Here is a 24,508-nt window from a genome sequence, read left to right as displayed (position 1 = left end):
TAAGTATCTCTTTCATACCTGACCCCTTCTCAGAAGCAACTTCTATCAAATGGTTCTGATAAATTCTGGTAGAGAGTCTATGAGTATCTCTGCATATTAACAGTTTAGACACTATGGCGAGCCTAAAATTGGTAGTGCTTCCTTTCTGAAAAATGACCTTTTAGACATACTTCAAAAGATGATTCACCAAAGGCTGCCTACTAATAATTGATCTTAAAAATTCCCTCAAAGTAAAAACAATTCATGATATATTTATAGGGTTTATCCAGATGACTGATCAGATGTTATCAGTATTTAGAAAATATAACTTGTCATTCTAACTCAGTAGGTTTATATAAATTAGGAGTCATTCAACCTCACAAATGTTCGCATTACTTCAGAATGCATTCTAGATCTACTCATCCATCCATCTATCCATCCTAATATATCTTCTATGTATCTTTTCCTCAAATAAAAAGAACTTTGGGGGCCACCAATCAACACAATTTTATATCTATGAGATCTTCCACCCACAATGCTTCAGAAACTTTTTTGCTCAACATTACTGTTTACTTATTTTATTTTTAAAAAATATTTATTTATTTATCTATTCGTGAGAGACAGAGAGTGAGGCAGAGACATAGGCAGAGGGAGAAGCAAGCTCCATGCAGGGAGCCTGATGTGGGACTTGCTGCCAGGTCTCCAGGATCACGCCCTGGGTGTGCGCTAAGCTGCTGAGCCACCCAGGCATCCCAACATTAATGTTTATAAATCTACATCAATTTTTAAATAGTGGATCAACACTAATTTACTATTTCTTTAAAAAATTTTTTAAATTTAAATTCAATTTAATTAACATATTAGTTAATAATTAACATTATTAGTTTCAGAGGAAGAATTTAGAGATTCATCAATCACATATAACACCTACTGCTCGTTCCATCAAGTGTTCTCCCTAACAGTTAAGAGTCTCTTATTGTTTTAGAGATTTTGTTTCCTACAGTTAAGAGTCTCTTATGGTTTATCTCCCTCTGTTTCCATCTTATTTTTCCTTCCCTTCCCCTGTGTACAACAGTTTTGTTTCTTAAATTTCACATATGAATGAAATCATATGATATTTGTCTTTCCTGACTGACTTATTTAGCTTAGCATAATACCCTCTAGTTCCATCCACATTTACCATTTCTTGAGCAACATCTTCCGGCACATCTCTTTCCAAGTCAAAGGAAAACTCAATAGCTTCATTGTCTTTGTATTTTCCCTTTAATTTCTTAATATCTTCAATACGTAGCCATAACTTAATGGCTATCTTTTCTCCATCATCTTCTTCTGCTAATTCTACCCGTACCCCTGTTTCCTCCTGGAAGAAGGCATGGTTCAAAAGGTCTTTGATAGAATACCTTCCAAAGAGAGAGAAATGAAACAAAAAAACAAACAAAATGTCATTAGATTGAAAATATAATTTTCATGTGCGGCTGATTATTGTTATGCTTGGAATAATATAGGCAGACTATATTGAAAAAAAGGAAACTTTATAACTCATTACTACATGAGTTCCATGTGAATAGTCATTATAGTTTTACTCTGAAATTATACAACATCAGAACAATTTCATTTATAAATAAGAGCTGAAAGCTAATACTTTTTAATCTAAGTGATCTAATCTCTTATTGGTTAACAAATAGCAAGTAATACACAAAATATCATAGCTTCAAAATACATACATAACTTATGCAGAATTTATAGTTAGCAAATATTCCTCTTATTTATGATCCCCTCTGATCTTTGACCAACATCCAATGAGGTATTTTCTGATTACTAGGAAATAGAGGCTTAGAGAAAGTGAAAATCTTGCTCACAGTTATAAACCTCAACTGGTTGAATCAAAATTTGAAACTAGGTTTTGTGATTTCTAGTTCTTTACCTTCTACTACAACTTTGTTTACTGATATAAATTCTCTCAATTCCTTGGTCAACAATTTGTGTACTAGGTAAGAAGTCTGATTATGGAATAATCTTCTTTAGATAAATGGTTTCAAAGAACCAGTACTCTAGTAAACTGCACCATCCAGAAAAGAAACAGAGTAATATGTTCTAAGACTGGAAACAAATATTCCTTTGTTTATAGTAAAAACAAAGAAACAAATAAACAAAAAATTCTTAAATTAAGGACTCTCCTTTCCAAATGTATATAAAATTAGAAACCCAAACTAAAGTTCTACTAAACAGCCTTACAGATCATGATGTTAAGCTCTTCCAAATAACAATGTTATGAAAAGAATATGAGACTGGCAAAGTGAAGATCCTGAATTCTTTAATTTGGCTGATATACTTGATCACTCACATTTTTTAGGAACTGGATTACACTCAACTTACAATTTATATTTATACTGGCTGGTCTACTTTTTCTTTCTTGGAGGGTGAGGGTAGATTATTTTTAAAAAGCAGACACTGGATCTTTGCCATGCCTAACGGGTGATGAATCAGCTATGACAGATCAGATACTTGCCACTCCTCTGAGAAGAGTCCTGTTAGTACAAATGACTAAGCCAAAATCTCCTCCTAAGCTTTGGGCAAAGTTGTCTCTTTTTACTGAAAGGCATTTTGATGTTTGTTCTTCAATTCTGGCATAATGAAAGCAAATTAAGATGTGTAGAGTTGAGCTGATTTTAAAGAGCCAAGATTTTATTTCACCTTTTAGAATTCAATTGGTAAAAAAGTAAGGAACAAATCTGCTGGTTAGAGAGAAACTGAACCCTACTGGTTTCATAAGTCATGTGGACGCTACAAGTAATTAATTCTTACTGAATGTAGCAGCTATGTTTAAGGTGGTTCTGGTTTATGTAAACTCTACCATACCACATTTTAATAACATTCAGTGTATCAAATCTCAACACTGCCTTAAATGGACAGAACTCTACTTTTTTTTAAAAAAAAAGATTTAAAAAAATTTTTATATTATTTTTTAAGTAATCTCTACATCCAACATGGGGCTTAAATTCACCATCCCGAGATCAAGAGTAGCATGCTCTACTGACCGAGCCAACCAGGCAGCCCCAGAACTTTTTTTTTTTTTTTTGAAGATTTTATTTATTTATTCATGAGACAGAGAGAGAGAAAGAGAGAGAGGCAGGCCGAGACACAGGCAGAGGAAGAAGCAGGTTCCACACAGGGAGCCCAATGTGGGACTTGATCCCGGAACCTCGGGATCATGCCCTGAGTCAAAGGCAGATGCTCAACAACTAGCCATCCAGGCTTCCCTAGAACTCTACTTTTAAAGATATTATGTAAGTAGAGAAATTAATCACAAGTATTAAGTAGTTTGGATTGAGTACTGTATTCAGAGCACATCATATTTTAGGTTTTTAAGCAACACCTAAATCAAAAGTGGAAACTTACCTTTCATCTTTGTTTTGCCTTATGCATCCTTCAATAATTTCCTTCACTTCAGGAATTGCTACTTTGTCAAAACTGGCTGGCTTTACTCCCTGAGAAACATAAAAATAGCAAAGGAAACACATTAATAAAGGCAGGTTCTTTGAACTTTGATTTTGAATTGCCTCTTAAGGTTCTATTAGATTGCCTTCTCACCATCCTGGCTTTTTTCTGATTTGCCTGAAGGAGCTGGTCCATTGCAGGGTCAGAATTGGGTAGTGGCAATTTAGCTCCCACAAGAAAACAACAAGGAACAGTCAGACAGTGGGATCACTTACTTCCATGGCCTCTATATGTAGCTAAGGAAAAATTTAAGCTGTTGTCAATATCTTCTGCTGTTTCAGGTAAAGGAAATTACTGGCTCAAGAGAAGGGCCAAATGTTCTAACTGGTTAGAAGATCTTTTGTGCAGCCTTGTTCCCTAACACATTAATCAACACAGTATTTAACCATTTTAAACAGTGAATCCATGAATGGGCATGAATTCACATGCTTAATTTGGCAGGTATTCTATTACCATAGTACTCTTTAACAAACTCAACAGAGGAGGTAAGGATTTGGGTTGGTTTGGCATGATAACAGAAGAACAAATTGTCTTGTACATATGAAACATAAAATGAAAAGTGATAAACCAGGCCCATATAAAAGACAAGGTTTCTAATTAATTTCAGAAGAAAATTCAATACCACTATTTTAGGTAATACTATACAGTATCCTAGTAGCATTTTAGAACCTTCGTAACATGTAAATTTTTTGCAAACAAAAATTTCAGCCATGTGTGGAAAATATACGTAAGATGTAACAAAATACCCCTGCTGAAAGGTGGAGAAAACCATTTCATTTTCTCTTCCCATCGTGTCTAAGTAACCACATGGATTGATGCATCTGCACTGATACACTGTCCAAGTGGCAGTGTTAAGTCTATAAACACATAAAACGCAGAGAACGGGAAATAAGGGAAAGGGACTAGAAAAGTCAGAATATAGCATATAAATTTTAATCACCTATTGTCTCAGTGACAAGACAGATTAAAAGAGAATTAGTGATCATTTGATAAATCACAGAAATGCATGTAACCTCTCAGAGATTGAAATGAAATGCATCCAATGGTTAGCACTTTGTCTTTAAATACTGGAGTTGTGATTGGGTAAGTCTCATCAATTACTCAACTGTGTTATTCAAAACTCCTGATTTGGAGGATTCTACCTCTCCCTCTAGGGATAACCTTCCACACCAAGGAACTGTAAGTAGGGCTGACCCTAAAGTTAAATCCATGCATTTATGCCCCAACATATCTCAGCACTACCTGGGTCTTTTACCACAATCTAGGACACTGATACATATATAAGAGACTTGTGAAATATTTATGTCCAAATATAACATGTATTATGTATATTTAAATGAAATATATAACTTTCTCTTTTAGCATTTGACAAAATTTTGACGGTAGAATGAGTAAAGTGGGCAGATGGATGATGGGATCTTTCTGTAGTGCTTTCACCACCTCAAACAGCAACTGGAAGAGATGTATATAAACAACATGACCCAACCATTAGATTTTCTTATAAATAAAAACTGCAACACATATTCTAAATGATAATATAGAAAACATAAAAGGTTGCTTAACTGATTTTAATAACATGACATAAAGCCCCTACAATTGATAGAATCCTATACAAAATATAGGTGAATACTGTCTTCTTTTAAAAATATAAAATAGGACGTGAAAATAGGCAAGTTTCCATTAAATAAATGAAGAAAATTAAATCAATCAATCAATCCATGCATTTAAAAGGTTAGTTTCTAAATACTGACTAAAAGTTTGTATTTTCCTCAATTTTCTTATTTTTCAAAAACAGCTTAGCTTTCCCAACTGGTCTTTGTCTTCATATAATAATTCTAATGAGAACAAGAAAATAATGTTGCTGAAGCAAAAAGCTGCTTTACTTCAGCAAGCTGGTTGGGTATTTCAGACTAAGGCTTAAGAAAATAGGAACTGTTTTAAGAAAAAAAAGAAAAATGATGACATACCCTAAAAGTTCTCTGATAGTGGAAACACGGAGATTTTGTTTTATGTTTGTTTTTAATGTTGTGTAACAAACATGTATAACTGTATAAAAGCAAATTTTAAAGATGCTATTTATAAACAATGTAGAGAACAATCTAAAATATATTAAGTTTGTAGAACATTCACTATTAGCAGAAAATTATCTAAAAGAATGTTCTTTGGTAAAACTGGACACTAAATACATATTTGGCCTTTGCATGTAAAGACAATCCAAATATTACAGGAAACTGGATAAAGAGAATATAGAATATGATTAGGAGAAATGCTTCTTCATCTATAAACATGTATTTTAGGGAAATGTAGTTTCACCTGCTGTCAGTAAAACTACATATTAATAAGACACACATACACTGATTATATTAAAAGACTCTTCTATTCCAATTTAGCACAGACATCTTGGAAAGATGATTTCAGATTCCTTGTCTATCAAGTAGGGATAGTATCTGTCCAACTTCACGGCAGCTAGAATCAGATGTATTATCCAGACTGAAAGCTCTTTGAATTACTAAGTTTGCTTTTGAATTCAGAGGCAATCACTGAAGATAATAAAGCTTAGGTCTAAAAGGAAGCAAAGAATTCTCTTGAAAAATAATCACCACAATCTATAGTGAACCTACTTTCATTCTTGGTTGTCTTTATTTTTTTTTAAATTTTTATTTATTTATGATAGTCACACAGAGAGAGAGAGAGAGAGAGAGAGAGAGAGAGAGAGAGGCAGAGACACAGGCAGAGGGAGAAGCAGGCTCCATGCACCGGGAGCCTGATGTGGGATTCGATCCCGGGTCCCCAGGATTGCGTCCTCGGCCAAAGGGAGGCGCTAAACTGCTGCACCACCCAGGGATCCCTCTTGGTTGTCTTTAAATAATACTCTTGTTAATCCTACCCATGCAAACATACACACACACACACACACACACACACACACTACTTTACAAATAGGAATTCCTATTTACAAATAGAAATACTAGTTGAACAAATGAGCTATGTAAGGTTATAACAGCAAAACCAGCAACTGTGAGTCATAAACGCCTAGAATCTACTAGGTTAAGCTGCTTTCTCAACCTATTTAAGATTCAAATAGAGAAGACTCCATACCAACGCTATCTAACATTCTGACACCACTACCAACTTAAAAAAATGTATTGCAGGTACCAAGGGAGCCAATAAAACTGAGATATACCTTACTAGTCCAGTAGCTGATATTAAAAGATTAATGCAGTTTATGGCTACCCACTTAGATAATGAAAAAGGTAGAAGAAATTTCAGCTACCAGTCAGCTACTATCAAGCCAGCCAGGATTATCAAAACACCTAGCAGAAGTATTCTGAAACATTTTGAGAAGAATATATGGGGTTGTATACTGAAAATGATCCCCAAAATGTAAAAATGAGCATGAAACTTCACCCCCGAAAGTGACCTTACAAAAAAGTCATCTGGGACAGACATATCATAGAAAGCTGCTTAAAATAAACAAGTACAGGTTTTGATACTTTCATCATACTTACAGGTTTAAGAAATGAAAGAACTCAATATATTTTAAAATATTTTTGGTAACTGTTGACTTTTTAAATTAAAAAAAAAAAAAAAGATCCAGATTATTCTAAAACATGGTTTTAAGCACCAGACAGAACAAAGTACTGATGAGAAAATATTTGACAAGATTTCATTTTCATCTTTTTCCCTTTCATATACTTCAACAAAGATAATCAACTTTAAAATCCTCTTAATGTAACCCCTTACTTCCTGATTTAACTTCACTAAGTACTACTCTAGTCCAGTTTCAACCAGTAAAGGCAAAGTTCTGCTCACTTCTTCTGAATGAGGGTTAAAAACCCAAAACAGAAGAGTACTAAGGTAGACAAATTGGGCTAATACATTACACATAAGAAAAATCTGGTTAGAGACACTCCCTCTTATTCCATTTTTCTACAGCCAGCAACCCACTGGCTCTAGAAATATTCTTGCTTAACTTTTGTAATTCACAGGATCCCTCTTTAGGCAAATAGTGCTATGTTATGTTTTTTTGACATGGGAGAGTAGCATGTTTCCCTCCATTAAACAAAAGTACTTCTTGAATATTTAATGTATATATCCATTTACTTCTGGGTTTATACAAAATTATATGTTCTCTTATTTTTTTTCTAAGATTTTATTTATTTATTCATGAGAGACACACACAGAGAGAAAGGCAGAGACACACAGGCAGAGGGAGAAGCAGGCTCCCTGTAAGGAGCCAGATGTGGGACTAGATCCCGGATCCCGGGATCATGCCCTGAGCTGAAGGCAGATGCTCAACCACTGAGCCACCTAGGCGTCCCTATATGTTCTCTTAAAACAAAAACAAAGACTACTTTTGTGCAATTTTAGAGTACAAAAAACAAAACAAAAAAACCCAAAGACAAACAAAAAAAACCAACAATTGTGACTCCCCCCAAAGTTACATTAAGAGTTGATATGCTTATAAAATGTTGATTTGAACCAAGAAAAATGAAAAACACATACATGCATTTTATAGACTCAGTTTTCCTTTGAATTCTATTTACTTATAGCTTGCCAACTAGCCTGCTTGAAAAATGATTCATAATATAGTATTTTCTGGTTCAATATTCTAGCTCTTAAAACTGTCAGTACTTGCTTCTTGCTTATTAAAAGCTCAGGTTTCAAATGTGTTAGGGTAACATTTATCTATACTTTCATAAAAGTAAAACTCTTCCTATCTATCTATCATCTATCTATTTTTTCTTCCTAACAATTTAGAATTGAGAAAAGCCTCCTTCCCCCTCTACAAAATGTAGTGGAAGTTAACTAAACCACAAAACTTCAAGTGTTTTAAAAGCCATTCTAAAATAAATAATTTCACATTGCTACATATATTACCAAATGGCTACAATACACCTTTTGTATATATCAGAAATTCTTACCCACCTCATTTACACAATCCTTTTGAGGGCAGCAGCAGCAATGAGAATTTATGATGACAAACACTGAGCAGAAGTCTTTCTTTGTAAAATCCATCACAAAAGACAAAACAAACTTGTTACAGTTAGAGGAAAAGGGAGGAAATTGATAAAAATGGAAATTAACAGTAAATTAGCCTACAGCATAAGCAAGGCAGACATCAAAGTCAGACTGAAGCATAGTTTCTTGTTTAACACTAGCCATGCTTCTCCAACTTTCAGACATGAGTGCTCTGCTCAGCCAATTATCTACTTATTCTCGATCAGCCCTTTAAACAATTCTACATGCTGAAAAGCAGGGACACTGTTCTGCTACTGCTCCTCCTGCTTTTCCTCTAAAAGCAACAGAGCCCAAGGCAAGCAAAAGGAGATTTTTACTTGCTCAAAGCTCCACCCATTATATCCACAGGATCTGCCTCCTTGACATCAAAACCCACACTAGAAATCTATTTATCTAAACACACTCCCTCACCCCTAATCATGTTGGAACTATGCTTTTAAAAGAAAAGGGGATTAAGCTCAACAACCAAAATGTAAACTCTGAATATGAAGCCAAAAGAAACACTGTTCAGGGAAATCACAATACCAGAGTTGGGTTCTCCAGTTGACTTCTCATATACCAAGTCTATGTGTCACCTGAGCCATATCCCTTAAACTCACTTGAAAACTATAGATAATAGTTTATCTAAATTATGTGATTGAAATATTTACCTAACTTAAAAAGAGGTGATATTAAAGCCTTACTACTCTCTCATGACATTAAAAATAAACAAACAGCTGTGACTTAGTACACAGAATCGTTAAGAATTTACTCTTCTCCCTTCCCTTCTATTAAAAGCCTCAATATGCATTTATAACTAAAGATATTTGCATTTGACAAGATCATCTCATGAACCCAAATAAATACTACTTTGACTTTAGTGATTAAGGAAAGGTTTTTCTTCATGGCATTAACAAAGATGGCAGAAAAAGCACTGTTCAATGCACTGTCGTAATAGGTAACCCAAGTCTATCCCTTTTAATTTGGTAAGCTGGAATCCCCATCAAGGAAGCAGGTATTTAGTCTTTACTCAATTAACAGTAACATACGATAAGAGCTTAGAAGCTAGGGAATGGTAGGAATACTTCTCTAAAGGCTAAAAATGACTATTAATTCTAACAACCTATCTCAAAGTAACTGCCGTTGATCTTGGACTCAACACAATTCATCACTACTAAGTAAGTAGTCTAGAATGTCAGGTATTGGTCAGAAATACAGTAATGTGTGCAGCATTACCTTAAACTTAAATGTCTGAGTAAGCCTGCTTAGGACTATGCTTAACCAAATGAAAATAAGAGTTAGAAAACAGGTGATTTGTTGCCTGGCTTTTAAAATTCTGCTAGGCAACACACAAAACTACAGTGAGATCACTTTTTTTTTTTTGGATAAAGGTATAATGTAGGCACTAATATCTAAATCTATAAAGACCAGTCTTTTCTATATATCAAGATAAGAATTTTCAACATATACAATAAAAATACCATTCACATATGGACAAAAGTTTACATACCTAAGCTCTAATTCCTCTTAGAGTCAGTGCTTTTCTCTACATTTCCTCATTTCTTTCAATGCTATCATCTCTATTTCCATGATTCAGAGTAGAAAACTAGTCACTCTTATATGATACTTCTCCCAAAATAGTTAAGTACTATTATTCTCTATGAGCTCTTTAAACAAAGATAAATGTTTAAAGCAACGGTAAACACTTCTGCTACTAGTATTCCGACTGTTCCTGCAACAAAGATCTCTGGACAGGCAAAACGAGATTTTTACTAATTTTTTTGTTCCCTCTCAAAATCATTGCTTCTTTTGTATAACTGTAACCATCAAAGTCCAAATTATCAACACCTCATCTCCATTTAAAAAAATTTTGGGGGGGAAGATTTTTATTTATTCATGAGAGACAGAGAGAGAGAGAAGCAGACACATATGTAGAGGGAGAAACACGCTCCCTTTGGGCCTGGAGAGCCTGCTCTCTCCAAAGGGAGCCTGATGCAGGACTTGATCCCACAAACCCGGGATCTAGTCATTATCATTATTAGATAACTGCCAAATACACTGTACTATCTTCAGCACCTAGAATAAAACAGCCTGTTTTTGTGGGTAAGGGCCTGTTGGTAAGGGCCTCATCAACATAAAGCAAAATATAGAAACGAGATTCCACAATGTCTAGTTCAATGTTACTTCTAGTCTGTGTGTTATAGTCCTTTTAATTTCCTTAATCTGATGTTTTTGAAAAATCCTCAAAATCTAATTTCCACCGTTTTCTCTACTCTTATCTCCCCAATAAGTCCAATGAAATTGGTTATTTGTTGACCAAATACTTAGTGCACATTTTCACTGACAAGAATAATTTCTACTCTCCTTTTTAGCCACTGAGTTTCACATTTTTTTCAAGATATACCATGAATATATATATATAATATATATATAATACATATATATATAATACATATATAATGAGAAGGCAGCAACTACAAAGCATCTATATATCAATCTTTTGGCACAGAAGTTATTTGTAAGATACCAGGAAACTCATTATTGCTATAATATACTTAAATATAGAAACCATTATTTATATACCACAAGTTTTTATTCTATAGTCTAATGCTTTATGAATTATAGATCAACATTCAGTGAGTATAAAAAAACAAAACTCAGTCTTGAGAAATTCTGAAAAAAGGATTTCACAATTGTTCTTTAGTACCTAAAACATTAAGAATGATACCCAGAACTGTCTGGTTTAAGATTAACAGTCTGATTAAGAACCTTTAATATTAACCAAATCACAGAATAATGGAATGCCTCTGAAAATCATGCAAAATGTTACCAAGATATAGCCCATGATACACAAAGTTTTCTTTTACAGGTAGAATCCAAATTTATTGGATGAGAACAGGAACAAAACTTATAAAGCAATAATTTTCAGCTAATTCCAGTGTGTTTAGGTCTCTGGGATAGTACAAAAAATCCTAGCTGCTAAAGAAAAAAATACAAAGTTTTCCTCAATTTTTCAAACACTAATCAGGAATTAGCCTTATTTCTGTAAAAAAAAAAAAAAAAAAGTGAACTGTAATCTGTTATATAAAAAAACTAAAAGGAATTTCACCCTAACTGCTTTAATTCTGTTTTTCCCAGACAGAATGTTCAAACCTTGCAATCCAATAGCTAATGGAATCAGTGACAAAGTCAAATTACACAAACAAAGTAATTAAAAATCCCCATTATTTCTAACTTGGTTGTTATGAGGCTGGATTCAGCCAGATTCTTATTGGTATGAACCATTAGTTTACAGGAATTTGAACATACCTTATGATCCCACTGGAAAACAAACCTCTTCAAACTCCCTACCAAATCCAGTAGCTCTATCAAAAGAAATTAGTTTACCTCATGATTCTCCAAGGCTCATTACTCTCTGGATACACGAAAGCTTGTGTGTGGCTCCAACCTCAAGCATACTATCCTTCAAATAGTAAATTGATGCCATTGCTTCCTATAGTTTCTATCCTTTTAAGACCAGACAAAAAATTGTGCTAAGGACATTACTACTGTTATTTGGATTCTCTCATTACCAATGGCAGATTTTCAAGATAACTGAAGTTTTTTCTCCTTTAAACAGCAATCATGAACCCTCTACACTGGGCTCAAACCTGTAATACCAGTCTTACACTATCCTTGTACCATAATTTTATTTTAAATTCGGACTTTTTTTCTCTTGAGGTCTTAAAAAAAAGTTAAAAAACCAAAAAAGGCAAAGAAAAAATTTTAAGGTTTGTATTAATATCATGTTAGAGATGCTTGATTTCTGACACCACCATCACCACCACTATTATTTATTTATTTACTTACTTACTTATTTATTTATTTATTTATTTATTTATTTATTTATTTAATGATAGTCACAGAGAGAGAGAGAGAGAGAGAGAGAGAGAGAGAGAGGCAGAAACATAGGCAGAGGGAGAAGCAGGCTCCATGCACTGGGAGCCTGATGTGGGATTCGATCCTGGGTCTCCAGGATCGCGCCCTGGGCCAAAGGCAGGCGCCAAACCGCTGCGCCACCCAGGGATCCCCACCACCACTATTATTATTATCAATACTATTTCTCCTGCATGTCCTTAGGACAAAATGCTTAACCTTTGATTCCATTTTCATTTCATTTATCTGTGAAATGAAGATATTATCTACTTACCAGGACAAAAATAAGAGAGTATATGTAAAGCACTTTCAAAGGTTATTGGCAAGAAGGATTACATTATATAAATGTTAGCTCCTTTACTCTAAAACTTGACTTTTAATAACTGCAAATTACCAGACACCACTGGATAAAGAATGGAACAAGAGACAACGTATTTCACTATTAAGCATGTCATAATGATGTTAACAGTAACAACAGCAATACCTACTAAGTAGTGAATGATAACTGCATGTCAGACACTTGGCTGTGTTCTACATGCATTTCTCCTTTATTCTTCATAAACCGGTTAGGTTCAGATAAGTTAAATAACTTGCCCAAGGTATCCTGGCTAGGAAATGACTAAGCAGACCCAACCCAACTCCAGAGTTCCTCCAGAGGCAACATAAAATTGAGTTTCACTCCCTAAGTTCTGTATTCATTTCACAAAAACTGAGTGCCTATGACTTGTCAGTCTCTAAACTCTAGGAATACAGCAAAGAGTAAGTCAAATAAAACCCCCAGCCCACAGAATTTGCATTCTAATTGGGGCTTCAGATGAATACTGGAAAGCTGCGATAAAAGCCATGAAGAAAAATAAAACCATAAAGGAATAGAAGTGTGTGCACACTAAAAAATATTTTAGAGGGTAAGCATGGAAAGACCCTCTGAGCAAGTAACATTTCAAGTACAGACCTGAATAAACTGCATTATGGAACAATGACATATAGCAATTTATTCTCAGTGCAGTGTAGAATGTAATTGTTAAACCAGTTTACATCTACCTCCTCCACATTAACACATTCACAGATATGTTTAAATACCCTTAGGCTACAGATTGACACTGTAATTGACAGTTATAAATACAGTATTGTATTTTGATATAAGCATGGGATCTGGGATCAGATAATAACAGAAATAACAGAATGCACTGTTACCTTCTAGATATGTAATTTTGGCCTGCTTTCCTGGGCTTCAGACCTTTATTTACAAAATGTTGATTAAGAGCAGCATTTACCCACTTCCCACCCCAAGTTGTTGGAAAAATTAAATTATGTAACATATGCAAAGTGTTTAATGCAATGTCTGGCACAAAAGATTGTATATTAATATTTACATTGCTATCACTCACTATTTGTATGACAGTGCACCACTGCAGGGTCAGACATGTAGTAGTGAATTAATCTACAGAGGAAAAAAGAAACCTTTCCTTGAGGGGCTCAGTTCTAATGGGGGGGACAATAGTTAATATGAATATAATAATTATTATATTAATAAAACAGAGGTAGAGTATGATGAGAACATAGAAGAGGGAATGATACTGGCATGGCTTTCTTCCAAGAATCCTAAAATATTTCTGGTAGAGAGTACCAAGAGGCTGAAGCTACTAATGATTACTTCATATAAAATTTGCCTCACCCCTTCTGTGACAGGAGGTCAATAAAGTTCTCAACTTAAACACGCTTTTTCATGAATACGGTCTTTGACCCTCTGAAGGAGATCAAAATCCCCCACTTCTTTAGGTCTATAAAATCCATCTGCTTCAGTGCAATTACTACTTCAATGTTTATTGATTACTGACAGAATGATATACATAGTAGATCTGGGATGGAAACCAGAAATACGGGAGTGGTAAGGACACTGGCTGGGCAATGTCAAACTCCATCCCCTGGAAGTTACATTTAGCATCCAGATACCATAGCTCTGAATTGTGCTTATGAACACCTGTGCTTTATATTGACTTATTTTAGGAGTCTGTTAGCAGGATATGTCCTAAGGTATTAGAAAAGCCTGAAAGTAGTTATTTTGGGGGTTTGAGAGTACTTAAAATTTTTTAATATAAATGTAAGCTAATACTAATTATTCTTTCACTTTATTCCTTTTCAGGTTACAAAAGATTTCACAGGACTGTTCTGCTTGAAAATGGTGGGTTCTCAATGAGAAAGGACTCATGAATTAGGAATTGTCCTGAAAGGGCACCTGAGTGGCTCAGGTGGTTAAGTGTCTGCCTTTGGCTTAGGTCACGATCCCAGGTCCCGGGGACCAAGCCACATCAGGATTCCTACTCAGTGGGGAGTCTGCTTCTCCCTCTCCTCCCTGCTCATGCTCTCTTGTTCTCTCTCTCTCCTATAATAAATTAAAAAAAATTTTAAAGGAATTGTCCTAAAACATCTGAGGTATTAACAAGTGAAATCATGATTTGGTTTTCCCTATGAAATCTCAGAGAATAATGTCAGAGTCATCAGAGGGTAAAAATTATGGTGAAATGCTTCAATATAGACCTAGCCTCACAATAGAAAGAGTTACTTATAAAATAGTTGTTTAGACATTACAGCTATGAGGGGCACCTAGTTGGCACAGTCAGTTAGGCATCCAACTCTTGGTTTGGGCTCAGGTTGTGATCTCATAGCCCTGGGATGAGCCCTGCATCGGGCTCCACACTCAGTGCAGAGTCTATTTGAAATTCTCTCTTTCTTCTGCCCCTCCTGCTTGTGCTCTTTCTCTCAAATAAATAATTAAATCTTAAAAAAAAAATCACAAATACGAAATTTTTAGGAACAATGGAAATGTATATAGATGACTTTCTTGAATGCACTTCTTATCCTGGAGTTTTGACTCTAACTGGTAAAGTCATTGTTTCCAGCTCTATTTGTACCAAGTGGTTTTACTCCCCCTATAAAATGTATTGCTTTTATATGGGTATCAGTTCCTACTTACTACAATTCATTTTCATTTTAGGATAATTTTGTTAATATTTCAGAGGTTGCCTTAAGTTTCATTCCTCTTTTGCAAGGTAAATTCAACCTCCCAAATTTACATAATGTCTAACTGACTATATTTGGGATTCCTTTAATTAAAAGTCATTTATTCTTCAAAATATTACTAAGTGCCTAGAATGTGCTATGCTATCAACACAATATGTATAAACAAAGACTTGATAAATCAGGCTACAGGACAATATCTTTTAAGACACTATGTATTTCATTCTTTGTGTTCTCAGTCCCTCTCCACAAGGGAAGCTGGCTATAGGTTCAAACAGTTTAACAAGAGGAGGAAGAAATACAATTTGTTGAACGTAATAAATGTGGTATATCAACACAACGGAATATTATTCAGTTATAAAAAAGAATGAAATGCTTATACATGCTACAACATGGATAAACCCTAAGAACATTATGCTAAGTCAAAGCATAACACAAAAGGTATAATGGAAAACAAAGTATAATGCAAAAGGTCATATATCACATGATTCCATTTGTATGAAATGTCCACCACAACAGGCAAATCAAATCCAGACACATAAAGTAGATTAGTAGTTGCCAGGGGCTCTGTGGAAAGGGAAATGGAGAGTGAATGCCAATAGGTATGGGATTTCTTTTTGGGGGTGATGGAAAGGTTCAGTATGAATATATTTTTAAAAAACTGAATTGTATACCTTAAATTATTTAAATGATGAATTTTATGGTATGTGAATTTTACCTTAAAGACTGGTGAAAAACTGGGGCACCTTGGTGGCTAATTAAATGTCTGCCTTCATCTCACATCATGATCCCAAGGTCCTGGGTTGAGCCCACATTGGGTTCCCTGCTCAGTGGGAAGCCTGCTTCTCCCTCTCCCTCTGCCTGCTACTCCCCCTGCTTGTGTGCTCTAACAACAACAACAACAACAACAACAACAACAACAACACGTTTTAAAAAAAGGAACAAAAAACAGTGAAAAAGTGAAAACAGGTAGATACTATACTAAGAATATGGAAAAGTGACTGGCCTTTCTTGGTTCTATTAAATTAACATGAAAAACTTCTCTCATTTAAGAGGATTTTGAGCTTGAATCTGCATTTGCAAATAAAGATATATCTATTAGTGTAGTGTCTCAAATTGTCTTTTATTAAATATTGAAGTAATTTGTTTTTTTATTTTTATAAAATAATTGCTTATATAAATTTTTATCTGATCTTATGGTGGTTCTTAATAGTCTGAAGCCAAAGAACTCTGAAACACTGGTTTTAGCTCTAAGCTTCTAGTGAACTTCTGAATTAACAGTGTTTGAGCAACTTTTGAATCAACAGTGTTTAGCTATGTTTTTCCCCTACTCAGCCTACGAGTCAATATTTTTCATCATTTAATCATATTTGCTGGGTTAAATAAAGAACAAGGATAAAATTTAGTATTGGTCACCTATATAATTTGCATTTAAGAAAACTAGTACTAGGGTACCTGGGTGGTTCAGTGGTTGAGCATCTATCTGCCTTTGGGCTCAAGTCGTGGTCCTAGTATCCTGGGATCGAGTCCCAAATTGGGCTCCCCACGGAGAGCCTGCCTCTCCCTCTGCCTGTGTGTGTCTCTGCCTCTATGTCTTTCATGAATAAATAACTAAAATCTTAAAAAAAAAAAAAAAACTGGTACTACCATATAATTTATAACTTGAGTTCTCTAAGTAGCAGTTATTTTTATACTTCATTTTATATATAGAAACCTAAAATTCCGGGCAGCCCGACTGGCTTGACGGTTTAGTGCCGCCTTTGGCTCAGGGTGTGATCCTGGAGACCCTGGATTGAGTCCCACATTGGGCTCCCTGCATAGAGCCTGCTTCTCCCTCTGCCTGTGTCTCTGCCTCTCTCTCTCTCTCTCTCTCTCTCTCTCTTTGTGGGTCTCTCATGAATAAATAAAAAAATCTTTAAAAAAAGGAAAGAGGGATCCCTGGGTGGCGCAGCGGTTTGGCGCCTGCCTTTGGCCCAGGGCGCGATCCTGGAGACCTGGGATCGAATCCCACATCGGGCTCCTGGTGCATGGAGCCTGCGCTTCTCCCTCTGCCTGTGTCTCTGCCTCTCTCTCTCTCTGTAACTATCATAAATAAATAAAAAAATTAAAAAAAAAAAAAAGGAAAGAAACCTAAAATTTCATGATCCCTTGAGACATTTAAACACCAACTTGGATTTAGAGAAATAAGAATGTGAATTAGCAAGATTAATCAGACTAATAGAGACAACACAGTTGAGTGTCTCCAACAGCAGCGCCATTGTCTGCTGGTACGTAACAAAATTTCCCCATCTCAAAATAGAAATATTAACTAATAATACTAACAAAGGAAACTGGTATGACTGAGAGAGAGCAGAGAATGCTCAAATATATGGCTATAGCTATTTGATGTGTATATTGCATCTATCTAGTCTGTTTGATATTAAAAAAACATTCAGCACTGCTTTCAAGTAAATAAAGGATACTGGTTCATAAACCCTTTAAAATCCAGAATGATCACCTCAAGCAGTAATACTGGGTTTCAGATGTTATTTCTTAGGCCAGTACCAGTATTAAGTATGGCCACTGAAAAAAACTGTTATATATTAAAACCTCTTATGTTTTCATCATAGAATTAAAGTAATAGTTCTACTTTTGACAGAAAAGTGCCCACAAATTTTCAGAGCTAAAAATTTAACTTGCATGCACTGAGATTCTCAGGTCTACTGTAAGTGCAGAGGCAAACAGAATTCCAACAGAGGAACATTTTATCACTACTTTTACAGATGAGTAATTACTTACACAGAACTCTTCAGTGGAGAATTTTTTTTAAAGAAGTTCTGGTGACCTGTGTTTAGAATAGCAGTCTAAAGCTATTTCTGTTAAAAGCCCAAATAGTACATATTTTAAGCTTTTGGGACAACATAGTCTTCCAGTTATTCACTCTGCCACTGTAATACGTGAATACAAAGATAATACAGAAACAAATCAGCGTGGCTGTGATTTATTACTTTATTTATGGACACTGAAAGGTTCACATGACATGACATATTTTTCTTCTTTTTCCCCAATCACTTAAAATGTAATAACTGTTCTTAGTCCTTTACCACAATCTGACTGGTGTCTTTATAAGAGAAGACACAGATGAGAGAAGACCATCATGTGAGACAGAGAATGAAGTGCTGCAGGTGCAAGCTATGGAATGCTAAGGATTGCTAGCAAACCATCAGAAGGTAAGAGGCAATGGAAAGTTCTCCCCTCCATGTGTTAGAGAGAACATGACCTTGCTAAAATCTTGATTTGGGACTTCTGGCCTCAGAATTGTGAGACAATAAATTTCTGCTGGTTTAAATCACCCAGTTTGTGGTTCTTTGTTACAACAGCCCCTGAAAACTACGCTCAAATACTTGGACCAATGATGGTTTCCTGTGTCTCTCTATACACCAAATCTTAACTTTTCCTTGAAAGTTAGGTTAAAAAAATGTAATCAATATGAGTGCACATGGTGAGTTAACTTTACTGTAATAGGATATGATAGAATAAATGATTAAATTCACATATTTGGATTCAAACAAGGATCTGAACCTATCAAAACAACTGGGTAGTTCAGATTTGTTTTAATTCAATATTTTAATTTGTCAACCATTCTATCATTTCTAGCATAATCAGGAGAGTTAATGAAACAAAATAAAATCCAAGACAACTTTTTAAAAAATGGCAAATTACCCTTAAGTAAAAAAAATAAAAGTAATGCAAAATTAAAAGTAAATAAAGTTTTACTTATTCCTGTAGTTAACTTTTAAAAATAAACTCTTACTGGTTATTTTCCTGAAAATGTTGAGAATTACATGTTAATCTTCTCACATACACAAACTGTATAAATTACAATGGGAGTGGACCTGACATATCAGGAGACAGGTCTCTTTTTTCTCACCAGAAAATTCCCAGAAGCCAACCACACAGAGTCTTTTGTTTTTTTTTTTTTCAACTTTATCCCTAAATTCTATTCATTAAACCAAAAGTCATTTTGTTTTTCAATTCTTTCTTTACAAGAATTCTTTCTTACAAGCATACACCCACACTGCCAAGTCTTATGTTTGCTTGATTGTTTTAAAAGATTTTATTTATTCATGAAAGACACGGAGAGAAAGGCAAAGACACAGATGGAGGGAGAAGCAGGCTCCTCTCTGAGAGCCCGACGTGGGATTCATCGCTGGACCACGCCCTGAGCCCAAAGCAGACACCCAACCACTGAGGCACCTAGGTGTCCCAAGTCTTAAGTTCTTTTAATAACTATGTTTGCAGATTAAATTAGCTTGTATATAGGGATCCCTGGGTGGTGCAGCGGTTTGACGCCTGCCTTTGGCCCAGGGCGCGATCCTGGAGACCGGGGATCGAATCCCACGTAGGGCTCCCGGTGCATGGAGCCTGCTTCTCCCTCTGCCTATGTCTCTGCCTCTCTCTCTGTGTGACTATCATAGATAAATAAATAAAAAAAATTTAAAAAAAAATAAATTAGCTTGTATATAGAAAATCCTAAGGAATCTACTAAAGAACTATTAAAACTAATAAATTCAGTAAGTTTGTGAGTCAAAATCAATATGTAAAAACCAGTGGTATTTGTAATCAACAATCAAAAATTGAAATAAACTCAATTCCATGTATAATAGAATCTCTCCCAAAAATATATTACTTAGAATAAACTTAATTAAAGAAGTACAAGACTTATACTCTGAAAACTATAAAACACGACTGAAGTAAATTACAGATCTAAATAAATGGAAAAACATTCCATGTTCATGAACTAGAAGATTCAGTATGGTTAAGATGGCAAGTCTCCAAACTGATCTATGGATTCAATGCCATATGTATCAAGATTCCAGCTGAACTGTAAAAATTGACAAGCGGAATCTAAAATTTATATAGAGTTGCAAAGGACCAAGAAGAGTCAAAACTTGAAGAATAATTAGAAGGACTCACACTTCCCAATTCAAAACTTACTACAAAACAATGGTAATCAAGACATATAGATCCACGGAACAGAACTGAGAGTCCAGGAATAAACTCATGTGCCTATGCTCAACTGATGATCAGCAAGGGGGAAATCTTTCAATCGAGAAGTAATGGTCTTTTCAATAAATGGTGCTGGGACAGCTGGATAGTTGTCACAAGCAAAAGAATCAAGTTAAAACCCTTACCTCACACCACATATAAAAATTATCTCAAAATAAATCAAAGATCTAATTACAAGAACTAAAACAAAACTCCTGAAAGAAAACACACCTGATCTGAGGTTTGGAAATAGATTTATTGATATTACCAAAAGCATGAGAAAAACAAGATAAACTATGTAAACTTGGACTCATCAAAATGAAAAACTTTTGTGTTAAAGGGCAATAATAATATATCGACACTCTTAAGAAAAGACAACTCGGGTGTTTGGGGTATCTGAGTCAATTAAGCATCCAACTCTTGATTTTGGCTCAGGTCATGATCTTGGGGTTGAGAGATTAAGCCCTGTGTTGGGCTCCGCACTTAGTGTGTGGAGTCTACTTGAAATTCTCTGATTCTCTCTTCCTCTCTCTCAAATAAATAAATCTTTAAAAAAAAAAAAAAAAGGACAACTGACAGAATGGGAGAAAATAATTCAGAACCATCTATCTCATAAAGGATTTCTATCTAGAATATACAAAGAACTTGCTCAACCCAATAATAAAAAGAAAACCCAATTAAAAAACAAGCAAAGGATATGAATAGGCATTTTTCCAAAGGAAAAAAAAAAACCCTGCCAATAAGCCATCATACTGTAATTACAACTGTTTGCTTACACATTTATTTTCTATGTTAGAGTTAGTTTTCTGAAGACAGGGAATATGCATGTTACCCATCTTTAATTTACCTAATGTCAGGCTCTGGACTTGGCATGTAGCAGGGATTAAGAAAATGTTGCATGTATTTGCACTTGAGACTTATTTTAAAATTCTTTAGGATTAATTCAATTTTTGAACTCTTAAGTAAAAATCAATTACAAATAAAATGCTATGATTCAGGGGATCCCTGGGTGGCTCAGCAGTTTGGCGTCTGCCTTTGGCCCAGGGTGCAATCCTGGAGTCCTGGATCGAGTCCCGCATCAGGCTCCCTGCATGGAGCCTGCTTCTCCCTCTGCCTGTGTCTCTGCCTCTCTCTCTCTCTTAGTCTATCATGAATAAATAAATAAATAAATCTTAAAAAAAAAAAAAAAAAAAAGCTATGATTCAGACCAGTTAGGAAGCTCAGCTCAGAGAAGGCAAAAATCATTATGTAGTGAAGCCCATGAAATAAAATTTTGTGGGGAAGTCTGTTAAATCCAGTATAAAAACTGACTGGATAGTAGAAGCGCATGCACAAAAGGTAAATAGTGTGTACAAATGGAGAGGGAAAAAAGGAAAGGATGTGGCATGTGTGCAAGATGATAAAGAGGACGAGCTTGACTAAAAAAAGGTGTGTAGATAAAATGAGGAACAGCAAACATTATAATAAGAACCTGTACATGCTTTCATAAGCAAACTGATTTTATATAAGTTCCCTATAACAAAAAGAAATAGCAAGAAATTTCAACTAGTTCAAGTGAAGCAGAGAAACAAATTCATAATGTTAACTACTTCAGGATGATAGTGTAAGGAATGAAGCCAGGAAGACGTGAAATCAGAGTTCTGACAATGGGAATGAAGTCTATTTCTAAGAATTATTCTGAACCAAGAATCTGATAAACAGAAAATGTGAATAAAAAACAAGGAATCAAACATACTTCTTGAGGTTTCAGGAATTCTAAATAAAATACAAGGAGGAATTATCCAGTGAATAATCCATCTACTCCATCCTACCCCAAAGAAAAAAATGATAATGTAAATTATTAGGCATTGGGGGAAGAATGGAGAGTACTGAATACTTGTCAGAATTACCCGAAGGCTAAACAAACTACATTTATGACACTTCTCCTGCCCTCACCTAGCCTGAGAAAAAGAAAGTAGGGGGCAACAGTTGTAGATTAAGAGACATAAAAATAAAGTATCTTCTGTGGACTCTGATGCATCCTATTTTGAACACTGACTATAAACAGACATCTCTGAAACAACAGGGCAAATATCTTAATAGGTTAGGGTATATAGATGATCCAGAAACTATTGTTATGCCTTAAACCCTGTGGTACTTATAAATGATTTAATAAATTCATAAATCAATTTTAAACCACTTAGGGAAAGGTCTGTGAACAAAGCAACTTGAGTTAAGAGCATTATTTTTAACTCAGATAATATGTTTTATGGTTGGAGGGAATGAGAACTTCGATGAATAAATAGAGGTTTGAAAGGTAGTAATGAGAGCATTTTTAAACATAATATATCTCAAAGATTTAAATGAATGCAAGGAGGACCCAGAACATACTGGTATTTCTTTGATCTTTATTTTTGTGCTCACTAAATCAGGAGCAATAAAATCTTTCAACTCCCTCTTCCCCCAACACCTGAGTATGCTTTCTACTATTGTTTCCTTTTGCATGGTTTGATGATATCCAGCTTGGCATTCCTTCTTTGGTGTGACTTAAGCTCACAGTTAAGGGAAGACTTACACTGGTCACTCGACGGTAGATCTGCGCAGCATTTTGGCACTCTGAGTAAGGGTATTCAGATGTGGCCATCTCAAGCATGCACATTCCAAAAGCGTAAACGTCAACAGATTCATCATATTTTTCCTCATACATCTCAGGGGCCATGAACTCTGGGGTACCTTAAATTAAAAGAACAATTCAGACTCAACGTGAACAGAGTAACAAATATTACTCACTTTGGGGAGAAGCCAAGGGGATGACTAGTAAAATAGAAGAAAGTGAAAGTGGGGGAAAAGAAGAGAGAAGAGAAGAGTGGCAGGGAAGAGAAAAAAAATCTTAGTCTCTTCCACCAAATATCTTATAGATCTTCTGCTGCATGGCCTTCATGAAAGAAACTGAACAGGGTCTAGTGTCTATTTATTTGCTATTTCAAATGGATTACTGTTATACAATGTCAAAATAGAGACTTGGTTAGGAGAGAAACTGATATAACTCATAATGAAAACAAATGGAAGAAAAAGTAAGGGATTAGCCAGAAATATAAAGGCATCTACCAATAAGACAGGATGGGTTAAAAAAGATCAAAATACTTGTCTGCCCCCTACTGTATGGTAGCTGTAAGATTAATATTTATAGCTAGTCTTTGGCCATTAACCTGATCAGTTTTACTTTTAGGAAAGCCTTGCAGTGGAAAATCCAACATTCAATATGTTTTTAAAATAGTAATAAAGTGTAATTGTCTATAAAGGCCACTCCCCAGAGCCCCTTTCTTCACATACTTACCATACTACCTGCAGTACACAAATAAGCCTACTGCAGATACAAGAAATATAGTGAAGGACATTTTACAGATCTTGCAGACAAAAAATGCACACAGAGAACTCAAATACAGACTGAATTATGAGTGTGTGATCCTATAGACCAGGTTTTCCAAGGTTTCCAAAGAAATTAAGTTTGGATACCTCATATTGTGGGACATTTCCAAGAATGGAAAAATAAATAGATCCTAGTATGTAATATGATCTAAACAAAAAAGTGGGGGCGGGGGGAGAGCCACCTTTCTTAGGTTAGAGATTTTTAAGGAGCCAAAGGAGATCAAAGAAATGTTTCCTTTTCCTGTAAGGAAGGCAAAAAGGAAACTGAACTTTAAATAATTCTTCTCCAATTTTTCTTGTTAATCTATTGTAAGAAAATTGAAAACTAGCATTCTGAATCCAAGTTACATAATATTCTAAGGAGGACACTATAAGAATGTACAAATTACTGGTGTTCTATGGTTTTCTATTAATACATAAAATTCTAGGGATCCCTGGGTGGCGCAGCGGTTTGGCGTCTGCCTTTGGCCCAGGGTGCGATCCTGGAGACCCGGGATCGAATCCCACATCGGGCTCCCGGTGCATGGAGCCTGCTTCTCCCTCTGCCTATGTCTCTGCCTCTCTCTCTCTCTCTGTGACTATCATAAATAAATAAAAATTAAAAAAAAAAAAGATATTTAAAATTCTAGTGCACTTAAAAACTAATGGTTTCCTTGTTGTA

The 24,508-nt window shown here is 35.1% G+C and overlaps 1 protein-coding gene across 26 annotated transcripts in view; it reads right to left on the bottom strand.

The window, feature by feature from the left end:
• WNK1 (WNK lysine deficient protein kinase 1) overlaps window positions 1-24,508 on the bottom strand; it is a 150,532-nt gene that overhangs the window by 47,283 nt on the left and 78,741 nt on the right. For all 26 annotated transcript variants that reach the window (XM_072799504.1, XM_072799477.1, XM_072799480.1 and 23 more), the window contains exons 4-6: window positions 22,994-23,151; window positions 3,379-3,467; window positions 1,160-1,379 (exon numbers count right to left, since the gene is read on the bottom strand). In XM_072799504.1, the coding sequence (XP_072655605.1) occupies window positions 1,160-1,379; window positions 3,379-3,467; window positions 22,994-23,151 (467 nt within the window). The remainder of the gene's footprint in view (window positions 1-1,159; window positions 1,380-3,378; window positions 3,468-22,993; window positions 23,152-24,508) is intronic.

Source organism: Canis lupus, chromosome 25 (assembly GCF_048164855.1).
Source record: "Canis lupus baileyi chromosome 25, mCanLup2.hap1, whole genome shotgun sequence".
Taxonomy (NCBI): domain Eukaryota; kingdom Metazoa; phylum Chordata; class Mammalia; order Carnivora; family Canidae; genus Canis; species Canis lupus.
The sequence above is the reverse complement of the archived record's forward strand: the minus strand, read 5'-3'. Positions and strand labels throughout refer to the sequence as shown.